The 19,065-nt window shown below is 41.9% G+C and overlaps 1 protein-coding gene across 2 annotated transcripts in view; it reads left to right on the top strand.

Annotated features, from left to right (window-relative positions):
• The window catches only part of Rgsl1 (regulator of G protein signaling like 1), a 64,270-nt gene that overhangs the window by 31,312 nt on the left and 13,893 nt on the right, over nucleotides 1-19,065 (top strand). For both annotated transcript variants that reach the window (XM_021199246.2, XM_029539224.1), the window contains 6 exons: nucleotides 2,630-2,732; nucleotides 7,531-7,724; nucleotides 10,690-10,807; nucleotides 11,313-11,427; nucleotides 13,035-13,164; nucleotides 15,466-15,640. In XM_021199246.2, coding sequence (XP_021054905.1) covers nucleotides 2,630-2,732; nucleotides 7,531-7,724; nucleotides 10,690-10,807; nucleotides 11,313-11,427; nucleotides 13,035-13,164; nucleotides 15,466-15,640 — 835 coding nt within the window. The remainder of the gene's footprint in view (nucleotides 1-2,629; nucleotides 2,733-7,530; nucleotides 7,725-10,689; nucleotides 10,808-11,312; nucleotides 11,428-13,034; nucleotides 13,165-15,465; nucleotides 15,641-19,065) is intronic.

Raw genomic sequence — 19,065 nt, 5'->3', positions numbered from 1 at the left:
CTGATATAGCTATCTCTTGTGAGGCTATGCTAGTGTCTGTCAAACACAGAAGTGGATGCTCACAGTCATCTATTGGATGGAACACAGGGCCCCCAATGGAGGAGCTAGAGAACATACCCAAGGAGCTGAAGGGGTCTGCAACCCTATAGGAGGAACAACAATATGAACTAATCAGTACCACCTGAGCTCGTGTCTCTAGCTGCATATGTAGCAGAAGACGGCCTAATCGGCCATCATTGGGAAGAGAGGCCCCTTGGTCTTGCAAACTTTATATGCCCCAGTACAGGGGAACGCCAGGGCCAAGAAGTAGGAGTGGGTGGTTAGGGGAGCAGGGAGGGGGGGANGGTATAGGGGNCTTTNGGGATAGCATTTGAAATGTAAATAAAGAAAATATGTAATAAAAATTTGTTTAAAATTTTAAAAAATTTCCTGGTATTGGTAATTATTTTAAGATATAGTATTTGTTCCGATTTTATCTAGGTAACTCCGACTGGCCGTTCATACTCTCACAGCACTCCTTAGACCAAAGAAGTGATAGGATTAGCCTGTTGATTTCCAAACAATCCCATTACAAGTAAACATTTTAGGGGCTGGAGAAATGACTTTTGTATAGAGCTGTCTGTCCAGTAGACCCAGTGAACTGGACCTCATCCAGGACTCCATCGAAATCCTACTTCTGACTAGTACCCTCTTTAATGAGGGTCCATGATGACATTCTGAGTATCCAGGCAACAGTGCTGACTGAATATCACCCTTCTACATGTGGAAAGTTTCCTTTCCAGCTGTCACGATAAAGTGTCCGACAGAAGCCACTCATAAGGGCCAAGGGGTTTTTTTGGCTTTTGGTCCAGGCAGAACCAAAGTAGGAACTTGAGGAATGGGTCATGTCCACAGCCAAAGAGTAAAGAATCTTCCCCTTTGTTTTACTTTGTGAAGGAATGGCCAATTTCTCAAGCTTCTCTCATTTACAAAATTGCCAGTTACCTTAAGAAAAATAGACTGTGGGTAATTTTTCTGTTTTTCAAGTCCGGAACTTTTCTTTATGCTCACTGTGGCTTAAACACTGAAAATTATTGTTTCAACATGTTCTTCCCATGTTTAACATCTTTTTCTTATCTCCATGTTTTAACTGAATTCTTATAGGTATATTTGTGACTTTGAAATGTGTTTTTTTTTTAATGCAACGTTGTTTAAGTGTTTTTAGCCTTAGGAAAGATTGCTGTTTATACAGTGTGGTGGGTTCTCTCTCTCTCTCATATCAAGTCTTCTGCAGTTTGCATTTCATTTTTCAATTAATTCAGTTGCATTTATTTAGAACCAATGAACATATCTATTAATTTTTAATAAATTTTTGTACGCTGCCTATCACTGAAATATTTTCAAATCACACAAAAATACCCTGCATGAGCACATTCTATTCACTACGCATCTTAAGCCATTGACTATATAACTAGGTCATGTCCTATTTTTGAACAGTGAGATGACTCTATGCCTTGATGATCTTATAGTCAGTGATTTTCTCCTATGAAATGAGAGTGTCTTGGGTAGCGAAGGTCAACCTCAAACTCACTTCATAACCAACAACGACGTTGGGCTTCAGATCTCCTGCGTTCACTTTGGAAAATATAGAATTACAGGCAAGGGTATGACATTGTGCAAGGGATTGAACCCAGGGTTTCATGAATGGGTAAGCACTCTGTCAACTAAACAACATCCCAAACCCTCAAAGAGTTGGGTTTTTCTTTAAGATTTATTTATTTTTTATATATAAGTACACTGTAGCTGTCTTCAGACACACCAGAAGAGGGCATCAGATCCCATTACAGATGTGAACCACCATGTGGTTGCTGGGATTTGAACTCAGGACCTCAGGAAGAGCAGTCAGTGCTCTTAACCACTGAGCCATCTCCCCAACCCCCTCAAAGAGTTTTGGGATGCTGAGATCCATGGAATCTATTATTTTTCAAAAACATTTAAGAACAATTTCTTCGAATAATTGGTCTAAAGTACATCACAGAGCAAGGCACCGGTTCTGAGTTGTGTATGGATTGCCAGAATACCATTGCAATGGAAACCACACCCTTAGAAAGAAAATTGTTTTAGTTAAAGCAAGAAGTCAAGTGGAACCACTTTAAGATGAGGTCATTAGTCTTAAGTTCAATGACTACAAAGTAAAATCTTCAAGTGGCAATTAGAAGTGCTTCCAAGAAAATAGCCAAAGTGTCAACAAAGACAGGACACCATATGCATTGTGGCTGGGTGAAAGAATTAGATTGGAAGGTAGGTAGCGTCTCATCTTCAGTCAGGTAGTGACTGTGCCTTACTGTACCGTACTGTACTTCACTACAAAGTACAGTGCACTTGGTCTCAGCAGTCTCTCAGGAAGATGGGCTCTAGACATAATGGCCAACATCTCCAAGGAAGGTGACCTGTGGTCTATGGCCAGTGTCTCTAAGGAAGGTAAGCTCTAGGCCTGATGGCCAATGTGCATTATTAATACACCTTGACCTGATGTCAGTGTCCAGGTGTCCAGTGGCCTGACACAGTAGTTGTAAGTGATCCCTGACAAATGTCCCTTCTCATTATCTCTTTATAAACTATTGTTACCTAACTTTGTGGTCTTTCTCAGCTTTTACAGTGGAAATTATCAAGCAACCAAAATTCTCATACTCACAAAGAAAAGCATCCTTTGCCAAAAAATCTGTTGTAAGGAAGCCTTCCATGAGACCAAGGTAAGATGGCAGATCTGGCTGCAGTAGTGTCTCTAGGCATAGACTTCATTTCTGTGTGGCGGTTCCCAGATCTTTTTCTATAGATCATATCCGTAGGAACAAGACACTCTACATGTGAAGTTTATTTTATAAAGTACTGTATAACATTTATTACAAAATAACTTCTTCAAACTTAAACTATAACAGACAACATATAATTTCTGTCTATGTGGGGACTTTAGGTCCCATACTGCTCTGGTAGCCTCTGGTTTCTTCATGTCTCTCCACCTTCTAAATAGTTCATCACTGCTGAGAAAAGATTCTATGGCGTTTTCCACATAGACACAAATGCCACTTAGACATCAAAGGTTCTCTGAGCGTTACATCTGCTGTAATTCCCTGCTCTGAAACTGGATCCCCAGAGAGCATGGTTAGTTAATACTACAGGTGACTTTATTCTATGCTTCCTCCTTTCTTGGCTATAATTTGGACCAATTTATTCATTTTACTCCATTTCTGTGTAATTGCTAGCTACATGAAAAGTTCACCTCTAGATTATGAAAACATTGTAGTGTATAGAAACGACAGTCAAATATCCAGAAAAATATTTTGTATATATTTTTTTAAATGCCCACAGGAATGCTTCTGTTACTGTAGCATCACCAGAGGTTGGAAATCATCTGTCGGTTCTAAACACTCTAAATAAGTCTTCCTCCCCTTGAATAATGGAAACCATTTCCTGATATGCACTCAGCTATTCCTCTTTAGGTTCTAGTCTGTACTAGTCACTGTTCTCTACTCAGACTATAGAAATATTTCCAACCTAGTTGAGCAGGAATAATAAAGTCTCTTCTAAATCGTGTAAGTCCTTAAGATCACAGCTAACGTCAGAGATAGGACATGTGCAGTTCTTCTAAGCATGTCTCTAGTTCTCACTCAGTGTAGTTATTATTGGTCACATGCTATGTCTTGGCCATCTAATGATGTTGACGATAATGGTATAATACAATACGAATCATGGTAATAAGACAGTTCTTGTCTTTTTCTATTTATTGTTTGCTTTTGTTTTGTTTTTAAGACAGGGTCTCACTATGTGGCCCTGGCTGTCAATGCCTCTGCCTCTCAAGTGCTGGGATTAAAGGCTTGCACCACCACACCCAACGGTTCATGCCCTTAATCTAAGACATAAACTCGGGACAATACAAAATTGACTTTTAAGTGTTATGATTAAGTTTTGTCTGATTCCTAGGGGCATAAAGTAGGAAGAGATAAAAAAAATTAAGTGTGAATTAAGGAAAGTTAAGACTCCAGGAAGAGTCCTAAACTGCATGTAGAGGCTCCACTTCATAGAAAAAGATCAGGAGTGGGATCCCAGACAGAACAAGCCTGGACCCGGTTAGCCATTTTTCAAAGAATGGGGCCTTGAGAGACGGCTCAGTGGTTGAGAGAAGTTGTTGCTTTTTGTAGAGGACCTGAGTTCAGTTCCTAGCATCTGTATAATGCTGAAAACCTCCAGGTTCAGGGCTCCATTTTATTCTGGCCTTTGCACAACCAGACATACACACATTATACAGACAAACAGACAAAGAGCTCATACATTTAAAGCACAATGCATACACCTTTTAAAATACACTTTTTTTTAAATTTTCTTGGTAGATAAGCACATAAAACATGTTCAATAGGAAAAGTATGGGATGCAATAGGAAGCCACACGGCTTCTGTTCTGAATTGCTGTCTGGTCGGTGTAGAAGTTCATTGTGTTATAAAGTCTTTGGGTCTGGTTTGTTTCAATATGGTTTTTTTTAATTTGCCTCCTTTTATTATAAGTTTTAAAAGGAACTTAAGAGAATGGAAACCATTTAAGTAAAAGCAGAGGGTGTACCATGTGAACGCACTGTGAGGAGTGGTCCTCTCTAGAGTCACCCCCAGTGAGTCAAAGAAAAACAGAAGCAAATAAAACGGCAAGAGCTTGTGGAAAGTGAAGCATGAGGCAGCGTTGCTGTGATGGTCACCCAAGGCAAAGCCAGGCACGCACAGGCTGCGTGAGGGGTGGGCAGCAGAGAGAAGCCGGTTGTCAGGTGATTCCTATTGGAACTTATCAGAAACATCCAGCAAATAAAGGAAAGAAAGCATGCTAGGCAGAATCACCAGGCTTAACCCGAAAGAAGAGCCAGGGAACTAGAAGATGCTCAATAGACATTGTCTGGTCTGGAGGCTAGGACCCACTCAGTAGGAGGAGCCAACTCCCAATAGTTATCCTTTAACCTCCATATGTATAACATGAAACACACAGCATGGACAGAAAGACAAAAACACACAAACATACGAACATGCAAAAATAAATAAAAATTTAGTTTGTTTAAAAATCAGGATTGAAAAAAAAAACTGTAAAGACATTGAGATTGTTAGGAAATACAAAGATCAAGTTCAACAACTTAATGTAATAATCTTCTAGAAATGCCCAGATTTCTCAAAAGCTGATTTGAAGACAACCTGAAAGTGTTGGTAAATCTATAGAAACAACAAAAACAGAAAAACATAGTGATTAAAAACTGGGTGTCCTTCAAGCAACATTGAAAAGTAGTAATTTCCAGGCAAAACGGTGCACATCTTTAATCCCGGCATTTAGAGGCAGAGGCAGGCAGATCTCTGAGAGTTCATAAAGTAATTCTCAGTACAGCCAGAGCTACACATTTAGACCCAGTCTCAAACAAAAAAGTGGTAGTGTTGGAGTTCGTCAAAAGACCCTTACTCAGAAAAACCACAGAGACCACCGCCATCGCTGCAAACCATATGAGGATTTTTATCTTGTTGGGGACTCCCCTCCCAGCACACAGGCCAGAGGAGAGACCCAGAACAAAGAAAGGACACACTTTTTATACCTTTGTAAGGGCAGATTTGAGCAACAGGGTTCTCATTAGTATAGCAAGTAACCCTTTCAGACATTGGTTGGTTTGTATAGTGACTAAGTAACCCTTTGGCCTAGTCCCTCACTTTGCCTGCCCCCATGGTGGGTTATTATGATTTGGTCAGCAAAGCAATAGTACATTTTGAACTTATGGATCAGCTATTAGCGTCACAGCTATTAACGTCAGGGGAATTCCCCCAACAAGGTCAGGGTGGTTTGTGGTCTTTGTCATAATTCAGTGTGGTGCGGGGCAAGGGGCAGGAGATTTGCTAATCTTGTTATGGTTATTTCTCTGATAATATTGTTTTGGCAACTTGTAGGCTCAGTCATTTTGACTGCTAAAACTATGTTTTTACAGTTGTTTAATCAGCCAACTTCCTTATCAGGCTCTGTACTTTGCCTACTAGTACAGTTTGGAAAGTCCTTTTCGAAGGGGGAAGGTACTAGGTGGTCTTGAATTCATTTTGGATGTTACAGTAGATCTTTAATAATTTAATTTTTTCATACACCATATCATGGGTAATATCACTGGAGAATTCTGGGAGATATTTAAAGGAAAAATATTACCAACATTATAATTGCTCTTTGAGGAAATAGAAGAAACTTATCCTGATTCCCAAAGCAGAGGCATCATGAAAACCAGAGACAACTACTTCCCTTTGAACCTAGACACACAAGTCTCTCACAAATAGGAAACTAAATCCAGTAACAACAACAAAAATATGTAGTATCAGCAGCTGGAATTTATCTAAGGAGCACAAGATTCAGTTAACATTCAAAAGTTGAAATAATATCCCATATTAGTTGGCCTTCCCTCGAATAACAGAGTTGATAGAATGAGTACACATTAAAAGGAGATTTTTTAAGATTGTCTTATACAATATAACTGGTGTAGTCCACCAGTGGCCTTCTCACACTGGTGAGGTTGGGAATCCAGTAGTTGCTCAGTTCATGAGGCTATGTGTCTCAGGAGTCGCAGTCTGGTGTTGAAGACCTGGAGGATTCCTGGAGAGTCACTCACGGGTCCTCAGTTGAAAACCTAAAGAAGCTAATTCTAACATCAATGAAGAAGTGCAGCAGCGACTGCATAGATGAACTTGCCAGTGAGAGTGAAGGCAAGTAGGCAAATACTAGTCTTTTTCTTTCATTTCCCTTTTACTTGGGCTGATACTGAAAAGAACAACTTATATTTAGGATGGGCCTTTCCATTTCAAATAATCTGATTAAGAAAAGTGGCATACCTTTTAGTCAATTTCAGTACCAATTAACTCAGTGACCAAGATTAACCACCACATATTCCATATTAAATAAACAAGGTAGAAATCCCACATGGTTCTCATTTGAGATCTCTAAACCGTGATTTTAAATCTCTAAATCATGATCTTTAAATCATGATTTAAGAAGAAAAAAAACTTTCGAAATGAAGATAGAAAAAAAAAAGCTATGACATTCTGATAAAGGATGTCTATCAAAAACCTATATAAAGGCATACTTCTGAAAAGGAGATGGGTAAATTGGTCAAAAAATGGTTACATGCAGGCAGCTTTGAATAATAGCTGTGACTGTGACATAAGAGGTTACATGAGCAGTTAAAATTGGAAAAGGAAGCAACTAGAGATACAGTTGCAGCCTACCGATGAAGATGAAACCCTGGAGGGAGCACAGCCTACCCAAGAAAGACAATGAGAGAAAAGGAAAGGGGATCGTGGGTGAAACATTAGCTTTAACTCCACTCAAGGGGCAGCCAGGTGTGCTGCCTTTAATCCCAGCACTCCGAAGGCAGAGGTAGATGGGTCTCACGGGTCCAGAAGCTACACTTTAACACATGTTCGGTTTCATTCCCTACTGGGAACAGTCTCCAAGGTCTCTGTCCCTTCTCCTCTAGCAACAATACAATGTGCTGTTTTCCAGGAACTTAACAGAAGTCCTCCTAAACAATGCACACCTGGAGTACTTCAAAGAGTTCCTCAAAGACCGGAAGTCTGAAAACCCGTTGCAGTTCCTGATAGCCGTACAGAAGATCATGATGGAGACCAATGAAAAGACTTATAAGACAGCTTTGGAAAATATAACCAAGACTTATCTCCACGGAAAGGTCCCTGCCGGTGTGCCTCTCTTTCTCTTGATACTCCCTTTGGTTTCTTGGGAGGAAAAGTTTGGGGAAGTAGCCTGGCTCCTTCAAAACCCGCTAGAGAGAACCGAAGAGGGCAATGGCCACATGGGGGGCTATATTGAGACACCGAGGATGAATGCAGAGAACAATTTTAAGCCCAAAGTCAGAACACTGATGAAAGGAAACCACAAGTGAGATACATTCATATACATGCTCATTAAGAATAAGTAGCTGCATTTTCTAAGCAAAGAAAGTACAACGCATTGAAGTTAGCTAACTTATTCCGTTTAATGCAAATTCCAGTTACTTAACCATCAAAATGACCAGCCTGGGACTAGCTACAAGCAAACAGGTGGTGCTCTCCATCTCCAGAAGAGGAGTTGCACTGGGAAACACCCTGCCTGACAACCATTCATAAATGTTGTCTTGTTTTCCTGTCTAAGGGGGTGGTAAACTTGGCCTGGGGAAATACATTTTAGCTGGAGATTGCAAGTAAAATTTAGCTCATGACTCTAGAAAAAGGAGGTGCGAGCACAAGGCCCTTCTAAAGCTGTAGAGCTGAGCTTCTTGTCTGTCTCAGGGGCACAGGCAGAGTTTATGTAGGCAGAAAGGGGCTCATTTATTTAGTGGTTTTTACTTGTTTGTTTGCTTGCTTTTGTTGTGTTTATCCAAGGCAAGTGTAGAAACTCAAAAAAAAAAAAAAGTTCAAAAGTAATAAGTCTCTCTTGTTCATTTGTTTGTTTTGAAACAGGGTCTTGTCACATATTGCAGACTGGCCTGAAACCCATCTATGTAGCCCAGACTGGCCTTAAACTCTCAAACTTCCAGCATCTGACTGCCATGTCCTAGGATGTACAGAAATGCCCCCAGCTCAGCATGCCAGTTTGTAGGTGCAATTCGAATGCATTAATAATAAACTCAGATTCACCAATATTGCATTGATATCACATTAATGCAATTAAATAAAGCACTTCCCCTTGATGTGCCTTAAACCAGAGGGAGCCCAGATTTGAACTTCTACTTTTCCTGTGTCTTCTGTCAGGAGCTATGTCCCACAGCTAGCTCCACAGGTTCATTGACAGTCTAAACTATAATTCTTATGTCTACGTTAACATTGAACTTTTGTATAGATAAACCCAGTCAATATTTTATCTTCTGTCCTTGCAACTACAATATATCATTCATTCCTTTTATGATCTTTAATTAATGAGCTTATGGCCTAAAGGAATGTATTCCTAAATTGTAATTTTTTTTTTTTTTGCCTGCTTTCCATCTAGTGCAATTAACTTGTGACATGTGAAGACTGGCAGAGTTAGCAGTTTTCATAGCAGAGAGGACTTTAATTGCAGCCCTTATGATAAAGGGCTCAATAGTTGTTATTATAAATTTAGGAATTCTTATAGAATCATTAGGAATTAAGAAACCATCTATTTGTCTATATAGCATCACTACAAGACAGTGCATCTTCTCTGATCTGCAGAAAATCTGCCAGGTAGGGTGGGCTAATGCCCAGGGATTGCTATATTAATTTAATAACGACAGGGAGGACATATCAATAGCAAGAATCAATCCTGAGATTAGTGTCTTAGGGTCTTGCCTCCAGAGCTTACCCACCGCCATCTATGCAAAATGGTGGACATTTCAGGAAAGTCATCCGCTAGTCTTAGCCTCTCCTAGATGGCTCTTGACAGTCTTCCATCATCTTCTGTGTGTGGTATGAGTCTGAATCTGTGCCTGCCTGAATGCTGTCTTGTGAATCTGTCCCTGTGTGTGTTCCTGTGTATGACTATGGCAAAGGGTTCTGCTTTCTTATTGAACAGCACAGAAAGCACGATAGGAAGAAGGGATTGGGGTCCTTTACAGAAATCCTTAACAGGGTCTTATGAGGGATGAAGCCACTGATTCCAGATGATTCCAGCTGACCCAGATATCAATCAAACCAATACTAACCATACATTGCTCCAACATTTTTTTTTTGTGGACATTCATTTTATAAAGCTGGTTTGGTCCTATCTTCTGTCCTCAGCAAATAATTATAACATACAAACACACATACATTCATCTTGGGACATAATTTAAGATTTGCATCAGATGTAAAGGTTAATTACATGAGAAATCTAAGGCAAGGAAGGTCGGTTGTTCCATTGTTCTCTTAAGCAGGTTAAGTAGACTGCAATAGTAAGCCTAAGCCTGAAGTGACCTTGGGGTACAGTTTGAACTCTGACTATGAGGCCCACCCAAAGTTCCTGTCTTTTAGAAGGCAAGAGGTATTTTTATCATCATGCATCAGCACATATAAGAAATACTTGTTTGCTGAGTTTTAAGATGAGTTCTAAGCATCATTCTGGAGGGTCACAGAGAGAAAGGAGTGCTCAGATACTACGCAGCGCATGCTCAAGCTCATTAACAGGCCTACTGTCTCTGGACACAAGGAGCATCGTGGTGCGCTCCACAGTGACTGTCCTATCTTGGGCTTTCCTTCTGTACCTAAAGTGTTTGCTTTGGTCCTTTCCTCCTAAGCCTTTCTCTAAACTGGAAAACTTCACCCCAGCTACAGAAATGAATTTAAGTTTCATTTTAACTTTATTTTCTTTCAAGATTTCATCTTTGAAATGGGACTAAGAAAGATAGTGTTTTGTCTACAAAAATAGTTTCCCATAACCTATGAAATATTCTTTGGAGACTTGCCAGTTGTAGACGGTTCAGTGAGGCTAGAATAATAGCAGAGGGTCATGAGCTTCTCTCATGAAACCACCAAACTAGAGACAGAAATGACTCTCCTTTCCTCCTTCTCCTATATCCCTCCCTCCCTTCCTCCTCCGTCCTTCCCCCTTCCCTTCCTCCCTCTCCTCTCTTTCCCTCCCTCCTTCCTTCCTTCCCTGTCTCCCTCCTTCCCTCCCTCCTTCCCTGTCTCCCTCCCTCTCTCCCTCCCTCCCTCCCTTTCTCTCATTCTTTAGAGGAAATACTGCAGTGTGATGCTCCTTTTATCAAAGAAATTGCTAATGTGCGTCATATCACCACCACCACGTTGCTGATGCTCCAGGGCTACATCATGAAATCTGTGGAAGAAAAATGGTAAGCATGCTCAGAGGAGGTGGGGTTCCCTCGGGAGTTGCTTCCTAGCTTTGAAAAGCCACATTAAGCAAAGGTCTCCCAGACCTCACAGTGTACTGCTAGAGCTGTCCTACAAAAGAAACACCACACTTACTTTGAAATCGCCTGCCTGCCTGTGTTTGCAACACACACACACACACACACACACACACACACACACACACACACACTCACTTGCACATATACACATACTCAAACATACACACATATAAAATATACACAGGCACATATACATAGATGCATATATACAGCACACATAAAGAGAGAGGGAGAATGAGGAAGGATACAGCATTGAGAAGGACAGATAGGTTGACTTTGTATAAAATTGAGATGGTAAGAGGAGAGCTTTTGAGTATCCCACCACTCCCACTGTAACTCCTGCAGGAGCTGACATGGAACAGGGCTTGTTATGTTTCATGCACCGTGGTTTTATCTTCTTTAATATTCTCTATCACCTTTCTGGTAGGTTTAAGGAATACCAAGACTTGTTTCCACCACGTTCTATGGAGGTTGAGTTTATTGAAACACAGGCCATCCCTAGGAAGCCCTCAAAGTCAACAACACACCTACATGACTCTCAGGTCGGTGAGAAGGAAGAGGGGAGGACATTACAGGCAGGAAAACTATTGTCCAGGCTGTCAGCTGTGCAAAAGATTGTCCCTGTTAGGCCACTTGATATATTATTGAAAGAAAGGATTATTCTCTGCTGTGTGAATTGTGTGTTAAGCCCCATTTTACAAAAAGATAATCTGAGACTCAGAGAAACGTATTGGGAAGTCCCTTTCTGATCTGCCTCTCTCTGGCCCCAACTAAGCGAAAGGCACAAGATCTCCTGAGATGACACTGTCAGAGTATCTGCGGCTCGTGGTTATTTTAAGGATGTGAATTGACCCGTCATATGGTTTTGCTAATCTTTCTGCACAAAGATTAGATTGATCAGCCTGGGTTACACATCCAGTCACTGACAACATAAGCCTCACCTTGCAGTATGACAAAGGGTGGACCTGGAACATGTGTCCCACAGACCAGGAAATACCAGAAAGACAATGCCAGCAGCTGGCAGTGAGTATGCCCATTTCTCCTCCCAAACCCAACTGCCCCTCTTATCCTTAAGGGAGAAGAGACAGGAGTAATGCGCAGGGAAGACTTTTCATGCGGTTTGAAAAAGCAAAGATACTCCTTTAAGGAATCTCATATTCAGTGTGAGTCGTTTAGATAGAAAAGATTGAACCCAATTCTACCAGATTCCAAAGATCAGGTTAAAATATATCTGAAGATAAGATTTAAGCCCAATACTGTGGACATGAAAATGTGCTGGGTTTTTTCTCTCTCCACTCTCTGTTTCTGAGCCAAATCTGCATGGTGGGATGCTTGAACGAATGTGTTTGTTGAATCAGCGAGCTTTGTAGTAATTTCAGCTTTCCCTGGTCAGATAAAAGGAAACCAGAATGTTGTTACTGCCTCCTGTGAGTTACACACTTTGTTACACATATCCTAAAGGAAAACCACAACCATGAAGGCTATTGTTTGTGTCTTACACGGAGACACAAGTAAATTGACCCAAATTACACATCTATGGAGAAGGTAGAGTCCACCCGAAAAGTTTCCAGCTCCCCAATTCACTGCATTTAGTACTTCACCCAAGGACTGAGCAATCTCAGCAAAAAGAGAGGTTTTTGGCTCTTTTGACTTATCAAATTTTTTGGAATGAGCCCAGTTCCTATTAAAGGAATGTAGAAACAGAATGTGTTTGCTTGTACAAAGGAGGAGGCCCGAGTCGGGGAATGGGTACTTTACAGTTTTCTTAATGATGAGAAATGGGTTCACACCTTACTCTATTTCTTTAACACTTTAAGATCTGCCAAGCCATCATTTCCTCCTGGTGAGCAGCAACTTGTCCTCTGTTGCTTCCCTTTTTTGAATGCTGACCTTCCCTGTTCCTGGAAGGGTGTGTGGTAGAAGGAGTTTGAGCCCAGGCTCCATGATTGGAGCCAGACTCCTCTACTTGTCAATTCCTTAGTCTGAGGCAGACTGACTTGGGTTCCCTCACCCTCAAAATGGGAGCTCAAAAGCATCCCTTTATAGAAGTGAGGATTTCCAACGTAACAAAGATCAGGTTTGTGGCACACAGAGAGAAGGTTCTTTGTGAACGGTAGCCGTGCTAAGGGATACCCTCTTCCTTCTGCAGAAAAAGAGATGGATAAAAATGATCGCCTTCATCAAGAGTTTTTGCAACTACCGCAGATTCATAGCTGATGCCAACAATCGCCAAGAGCTGGCAGATTTCATCTACCTGGAAATGTTCAACAACAAAGAGAGTGAGTCACTTCCCGGACACGGTGGGCAGTCCACATGAGAACTCGAGCTACTTGCTTAGTACCAGGCCAGCATCAGCCACAGTGAGCCTGGATGACCAGACTTTCCAAGGCCTGCCTGGGTAGAGGTGCTTCTCAAAGAACCAGCAAGTGTGGGAAACAGCAAGGGCACTCCAGCGCCTCACATTTTAAATATATGATATTTTTATTAATTATTTGAAAAATGTATACATATTTACAATATATTTTGATCATGAGCTTCTTGTTAACTCCTCTTAGATATACTCTCTGCCTCTCTGCCCCATTCCAACGTCATGTGTTTGTTTTGTGTTTTTACAACTCATCATGTTCAATTCCTGATGTTCATATTATTTATGGGTATGAGGCCATTCACTATGGCATGGCCATCTTACCAAAGAAACCGTTGCGAAACGGTTTCTTAACGTTGTTTACTGTGGTCTCTAAAAATATTAATTAAATATTAATATTAAAAATAAATTAAATATAAATATTTATTTTTTCTTGATATACCATATAATAATCAGTATATGCTATTAATAAAGAAGTAACAAAATTACAAGAATACATAGGACACAAAATCTTCAGAACATCGCCAATGCTTTGAAGCCTACATTCTGAACATATATGCATACACACATGTCTGTGTCTCTCTATATATCTATATAAAAATCTCCATATTTTCCATTTATAACTTACCATTTTCCTTACTATTTTAGATTGAACATCCTTTTCTGCCAGTGCACATCCATCTGCCAAGTTTTTGACTGGCATAAAGTGTCCACTGTATAGACTTATTCAACTGCTTCATTAATTCATTCATGACCATTCCCAAGAATGCTTTAGGGTATGCACTTCAGCAGGAGCTGAGACTTCCATGGTAAAAATAAAAACAATGCTCTACCCTTATGATCTAGAGGTTTCCTACAGAAACTGGAAGCTACAGATAACAGATCATGTCTACCACTTTTACTTGAATGGATGACTCGTGCCTCCATTTCTTCATCCATAGAATGGGAATAATAACTAGTCTTACCTCACTGGGTTGTTGTGAAGCTAAGAGGGGTGACAGCTTGAGCATCTTTGAACTATGCTTTAGCAATGCTTCGTGACAGAATAGTTTTTAACTAGTCCATTGTTATTACTATGTATGTGTGATGAGTGATTTCAATAATGCTTGCTGATGGACCCTAGTTAGCACTGGCAATGGGCAGGGATGAACTTTTTTCCCCAGAATGACATGAAGTTGAGTTTTCAGGAGTGAGCAAATTAAGCAGGTGCAGTGGGAGAGGAAAGAGTGTGCATGGACCCTAAAACCAAGAGAGTGGGCAGTGCAATCTAGGAATTTCAAACAGGATACTTGGACTAGAGATGAGCCAGGAAAGTTCCTAAGGTGACGAAGAAATGGGCAACGACAGCTCATGTCTCTCTGAACTTGTGAGTTATTCTAACAGTCATTCAAATGTACTAAGTTTCTATGGGGGAAAAAAACAAACGCCCTCATGTTGTGGTTGTTCAATTTGGAGTCTCCAGAACCAGTGCACTAATTTACACTTCCACTGAGACTATCAATCAGGGTCTGATTCTCCACAGTCTCACCAACAGAGACGACGATGTATTCTAAAAACGCTAACCATAACTATCCTTAAAGTGCCCTACCACACACTATCCGCCTGTGGCACGGTGGCCTGGAGCTGCTCAGAGTTCCCACCATGCTGTTGGGATGAACAACCCTCTAATATGTCTAACCCCCATCCATCCATCTCAGTGCCCCGTCTCTGAGAGCTTTTGAGAACTTCCATTCTCTAGGTTACCTTTCTAGTCTTCTTCACTTTGGCTTCAGATCTCCTCCTAGTTGATAAACCTTGATTCCTCCCCCCGATAAACCTTGAGTGACTGCTGATCAGCACCACGGTCCCATCTGAAAAGCTGAGTCTTTCGTGGGCAGTTTTCATGGTCTCTGCAGGAAGCCTTATGGATTACCATGGCTCCAGTCATGATTGTCTCTCTTTGGCAGGTGCCATGAGAACATCCTTCAGCATTCAATGGCTCTTGTAATTAGTTGTTTAACTATCTCTTGATTGAATACTGTCACACACCTGAGCAGGGGCCTTCTTCAGCAGTTATGCACATCTGAGTAAGAAGCTGCAGTACACATAAGGTGTGGGTGGCACTTTCACTGGGTACAAAACGTGAGTGCACGGGGGTGAAGCCCAAGGTCAAAGTTTAGGACCTAAAAGAAACTTCATCAAACCAGACTATAATTCCTTGTTGTTTCTCTGTTAGATTTCTCTACATCACCCGCCACATCTGCACGTCATACCCCAGTAAACCTTAGTGCCCGGAACGCAGAACAGGAAAATGGAGACATGGTCCTTGTAAAACGACGGATATTTGGCCACAGAATTATCACTATCAACTTTGCCGTTAACGATATATATTTCTTTTCTGAAATGGAGAGGTAAGTTCCCATCTTTCTTCCCTCTTGTGGCCTTCACACTTAAAACTCGCCAGCAGGAGGTGGAGAGGCCTCCCAGGCATGAGGACCTGAGGTCCTCAGAGGATGGGGTGGGAGGAAGCTGCTCGTCTGGGATGCTGCACTGAGAAGACAGAAACCAGAGGGTCCCTGGGACTTGCTAGCCAAGCGCCCTCACCCAAGGGGAGCTCCAGGCTCAGTGGGAGGCTGCATCAAGAACTAAGGCAGAAGCTGACTGAGGAAGTCACTAGACGTTGATCTCTGACCTACACACACACACACACACACACACACACACACACACACACACACACATACACACACCTCCTAGCAAAAGTTGTCTTGGCATATCAGAGCCACAGTGACTGATGTGAGAAGCACAGTGACTTAGCTCTGTCATCCTATTAGTTTCTCTCCTGCTTTGGGTCCTAAGGCTCTCTTCAGTGTCCTGGAGAGCCCCAGGCTATGGCCAGTAAATGGATTTTTTTCTCTATTTACAAATAGAAGTTGTCTCATGGACCAATAGTTCTTCACTTAAAACCAGACTGTCATAAGAGGTGTGTGTGTGTGTGTGTGTGTGTGTGTGTGTGTGTGTGTGTGTTATTTAGATTAAGTATTTTTAAGTCAGGTGTGCTAATAATACATAGTCATTTACCTGCCAAACTTCAAATGTAAAATCAACATACCAATAGATGATAGTTTATACATTTTTCTTGTATAAACTTTGTTATGCACCAAATACTGTCAACCATCTCTAATTTCAATTTATTTTTTTAAAGTGAAACAAGAGCTAGAGAGATGGCTTGGCCTTTAAAGGCTAGGCTTATAACCATAAACTGTAAAACTCACTCCAAAGCAACTTAAGATTTTATTTGTCTGTGTATGTATTTTGCAGGGCCGGGTATGTATTTTGTAAGGATGGATTCCACCCAGGGCCACACCCATGCAAAGCCAAAGCCCAAAAAATGAGTTCTGCTCCTAGCCAAACCCTGTATTCCATACTCACGCTCTCAATGATTTAAATTTCCTTTGCTGCACCTAATTGAGCAGGTTTTGTTTTGTTCTGTTTTGCTTTGTTTTTTAAGCTATAATACTTGTCTTTGTTAAAAGATTTCAAAGAGTCTTCTTTCTCCCTCTCTCCCTCTCTCCCTCCCTCCCCCTCCCTCCCCCTCCCTCCCCCTTTCCCCCTCCCCNCCCTCCCCCTCTCTCTCCTCTGTTTCTTAGGTAGGTCTGGCTATGTAGTCTAACCTGATCTCAAGACTCCCCAGCTTCCTCAGCCCCACACTGTACTCACAGGTGTATACCACGGTGCCCTGCTCTAGTTTATTTACATAGAAACAATAAGTACTTTTCTTTTTAGATTTTAGATCCTGCTCCGTTGTATGAATGAGGTAAAACTTAAAGTAAAAAATATTTGGAAAAAGAACTAGTAACTCCTGGAAAACACCTCCACTGGCAAAAGTGTCAGGGTGAACTAAAGATAGTGTTGTGATTATAAAAAGATAGAGAGGTGTAAGAGTATGTTCTATGGGGGTGTGGTGAGGTATGGGGGAAGGAGGTGCCTCGGCTGGCCCATGCCAAGGCATCCCTTCCCCCTGAGGGACCAGCCACAGGACAGTATAGTATAGAATAGAGTTTATTCAGGGCATGAGGAGGGGAGATAAGAGGGTAGTAGAGGCAGAGAAAGGCAGAGAGGGGGAAAGAGTAGAGAAGTAGAGGCCGGCCATGACCACATAGAGAGAGGGGAGAAGGGAATGGGGAGAGAGGGGGAGCAAGAGTCAGAGGCAAGAGAGTAAGAGAGAAAGGAGGGGGCAGGCAGCCCCTTTTATAGTGGGCCAGGCCTACCTGGCTGTTGCCAGGTAACTGTGAGGGTGGAGTTCAGACAGAATACCAACAGATAAGCCACCAGTCTGTGTGCACCATGCCAGGGACACTAGTTAATATAATTTTCAGAAATGCAGAATGTCCAGGATGCAGAATGTCAGGTTTGACCCATTGCACTCCATGGGACTTAGCTCAGTCCTTAACATGTTCACTGATTACCTTGTACTGCCAAGGAAATGTTAGTGATCCCCAAAAATACAGACAGGAGCTGATCTGATGCAACTCACAGCAGGGTCTTTAGTCTATTCACGCTAGCTCAGGCCCCTCCAATGCACCACCAACAAGCAGGATGGGGGAGCCCTAAATATCTATCGGAACAACTTTATAATAAACAGCAAGCTGGGGCAAGTGTGCAAGCATCTAATTGAAAAGCTACTGTGGCCTTTAACATAACTGGCTGGTGCTGGGAGTTATATCATAAACTTAATTTCTGCTCCCCTCTGCATTGGTGGTCGTTTGGCAGGGGTGGGCTTGTAACCTGGGGGTTCAAGCTTGTTGGGGGAATAACCTGGAGACACTGATCTTGTTGGGGATTAGCCTAGAGACTGGAGCTGGGGCTCAGGTTTTGTTGGGGGACAACTTGGAGACTGGTGCTAGGTACCAGCCTGTTAGTTTACCTGAGTTCAAACTTAGGTAGGTTCTCTAAGATGGAGTCTGAACTTAAAAGATTTAGCCTCTCATCCTCTTTATTGAGCAGTCTCTGTCTTTATAGGCGTGTATCTGCATCAACCCCAGACTGAGAATGCAGACAAGATACACATAAAAGGTGGGGAAGTCCCTTGTGATGACAGGTACTAGGTAACATTGAGCACCAGAAATACAGTTAAGCATCTGTGAGTCCTCAGGCATTGGTGTCTCGTCCTGCAGCTGACCTGGGCCAGCCATATCAAAGGTCCAAACAGGGTCTTGAGGGGGAGGGCCGGGGATGAAGAAGAAATAAAGAGATAATGAGAGGAAAGTCCAAAAGCTGAGCTCAGGAGGACTGAAAAGGCTGACCCAAGCCAGCAAGTCTATAAATGTCACAGCTCTTTTTATACCCCTCAAATGCAGAAGCACAAATGCAGAAGCACAAATACAGAAGCACAAAGCAATTCAGCAAAGATCATCAGACAAGAGTTACCGAGAGCTCAGAATATCTCATTTCCCTTTAACAGGATAAAAGCTGGGCTGGCTAATAAGCCATTTCACATCTCAGTGTCTGGAACATTTGACTACATACATACCATGGAAATGTCAAGTGCCAGTTCCTGGACTCTGGCCTCCCATACCTGAAGCCCTGGTGCCAGTCCATAGCTAGCCTTGTCTGGCAGGAATCTGGTTTCATGAGGGGTAAAAAGTCCACATCTCATTGCCAGGCTGTCCCCACACTTTCCAGTCCAAACTAGTGCCCAATGTGGAGCCAAGGGACAGCCTGACCTTTGAAGGATGAATGGGGTTAATGAGATAGGGCTGTTCCCTTAGCAACCATTAAGGAAAGTCATGGGAAGGAGAGAGAGGGGAGAGGGGGGAGGGGAGGGAGGAAGGAG

This window comes from Mus pahari, chromosome 5 (assembly GCF_900095145.1).
Source record: "Mus pahari chromosome 5, PAHARI_EIJ_v1.1, whole genome shotgun sequence".
NCBI classification, from domain to species: domain Eukaryota; kingdom Metazoa; phylum Chordata; class Mammalia; order Rodentia; family Muridae; genus Mus; species Mus pahari.
This window is presented reverse-complemented; position numbering and strand designations above follow the sequence as displayed.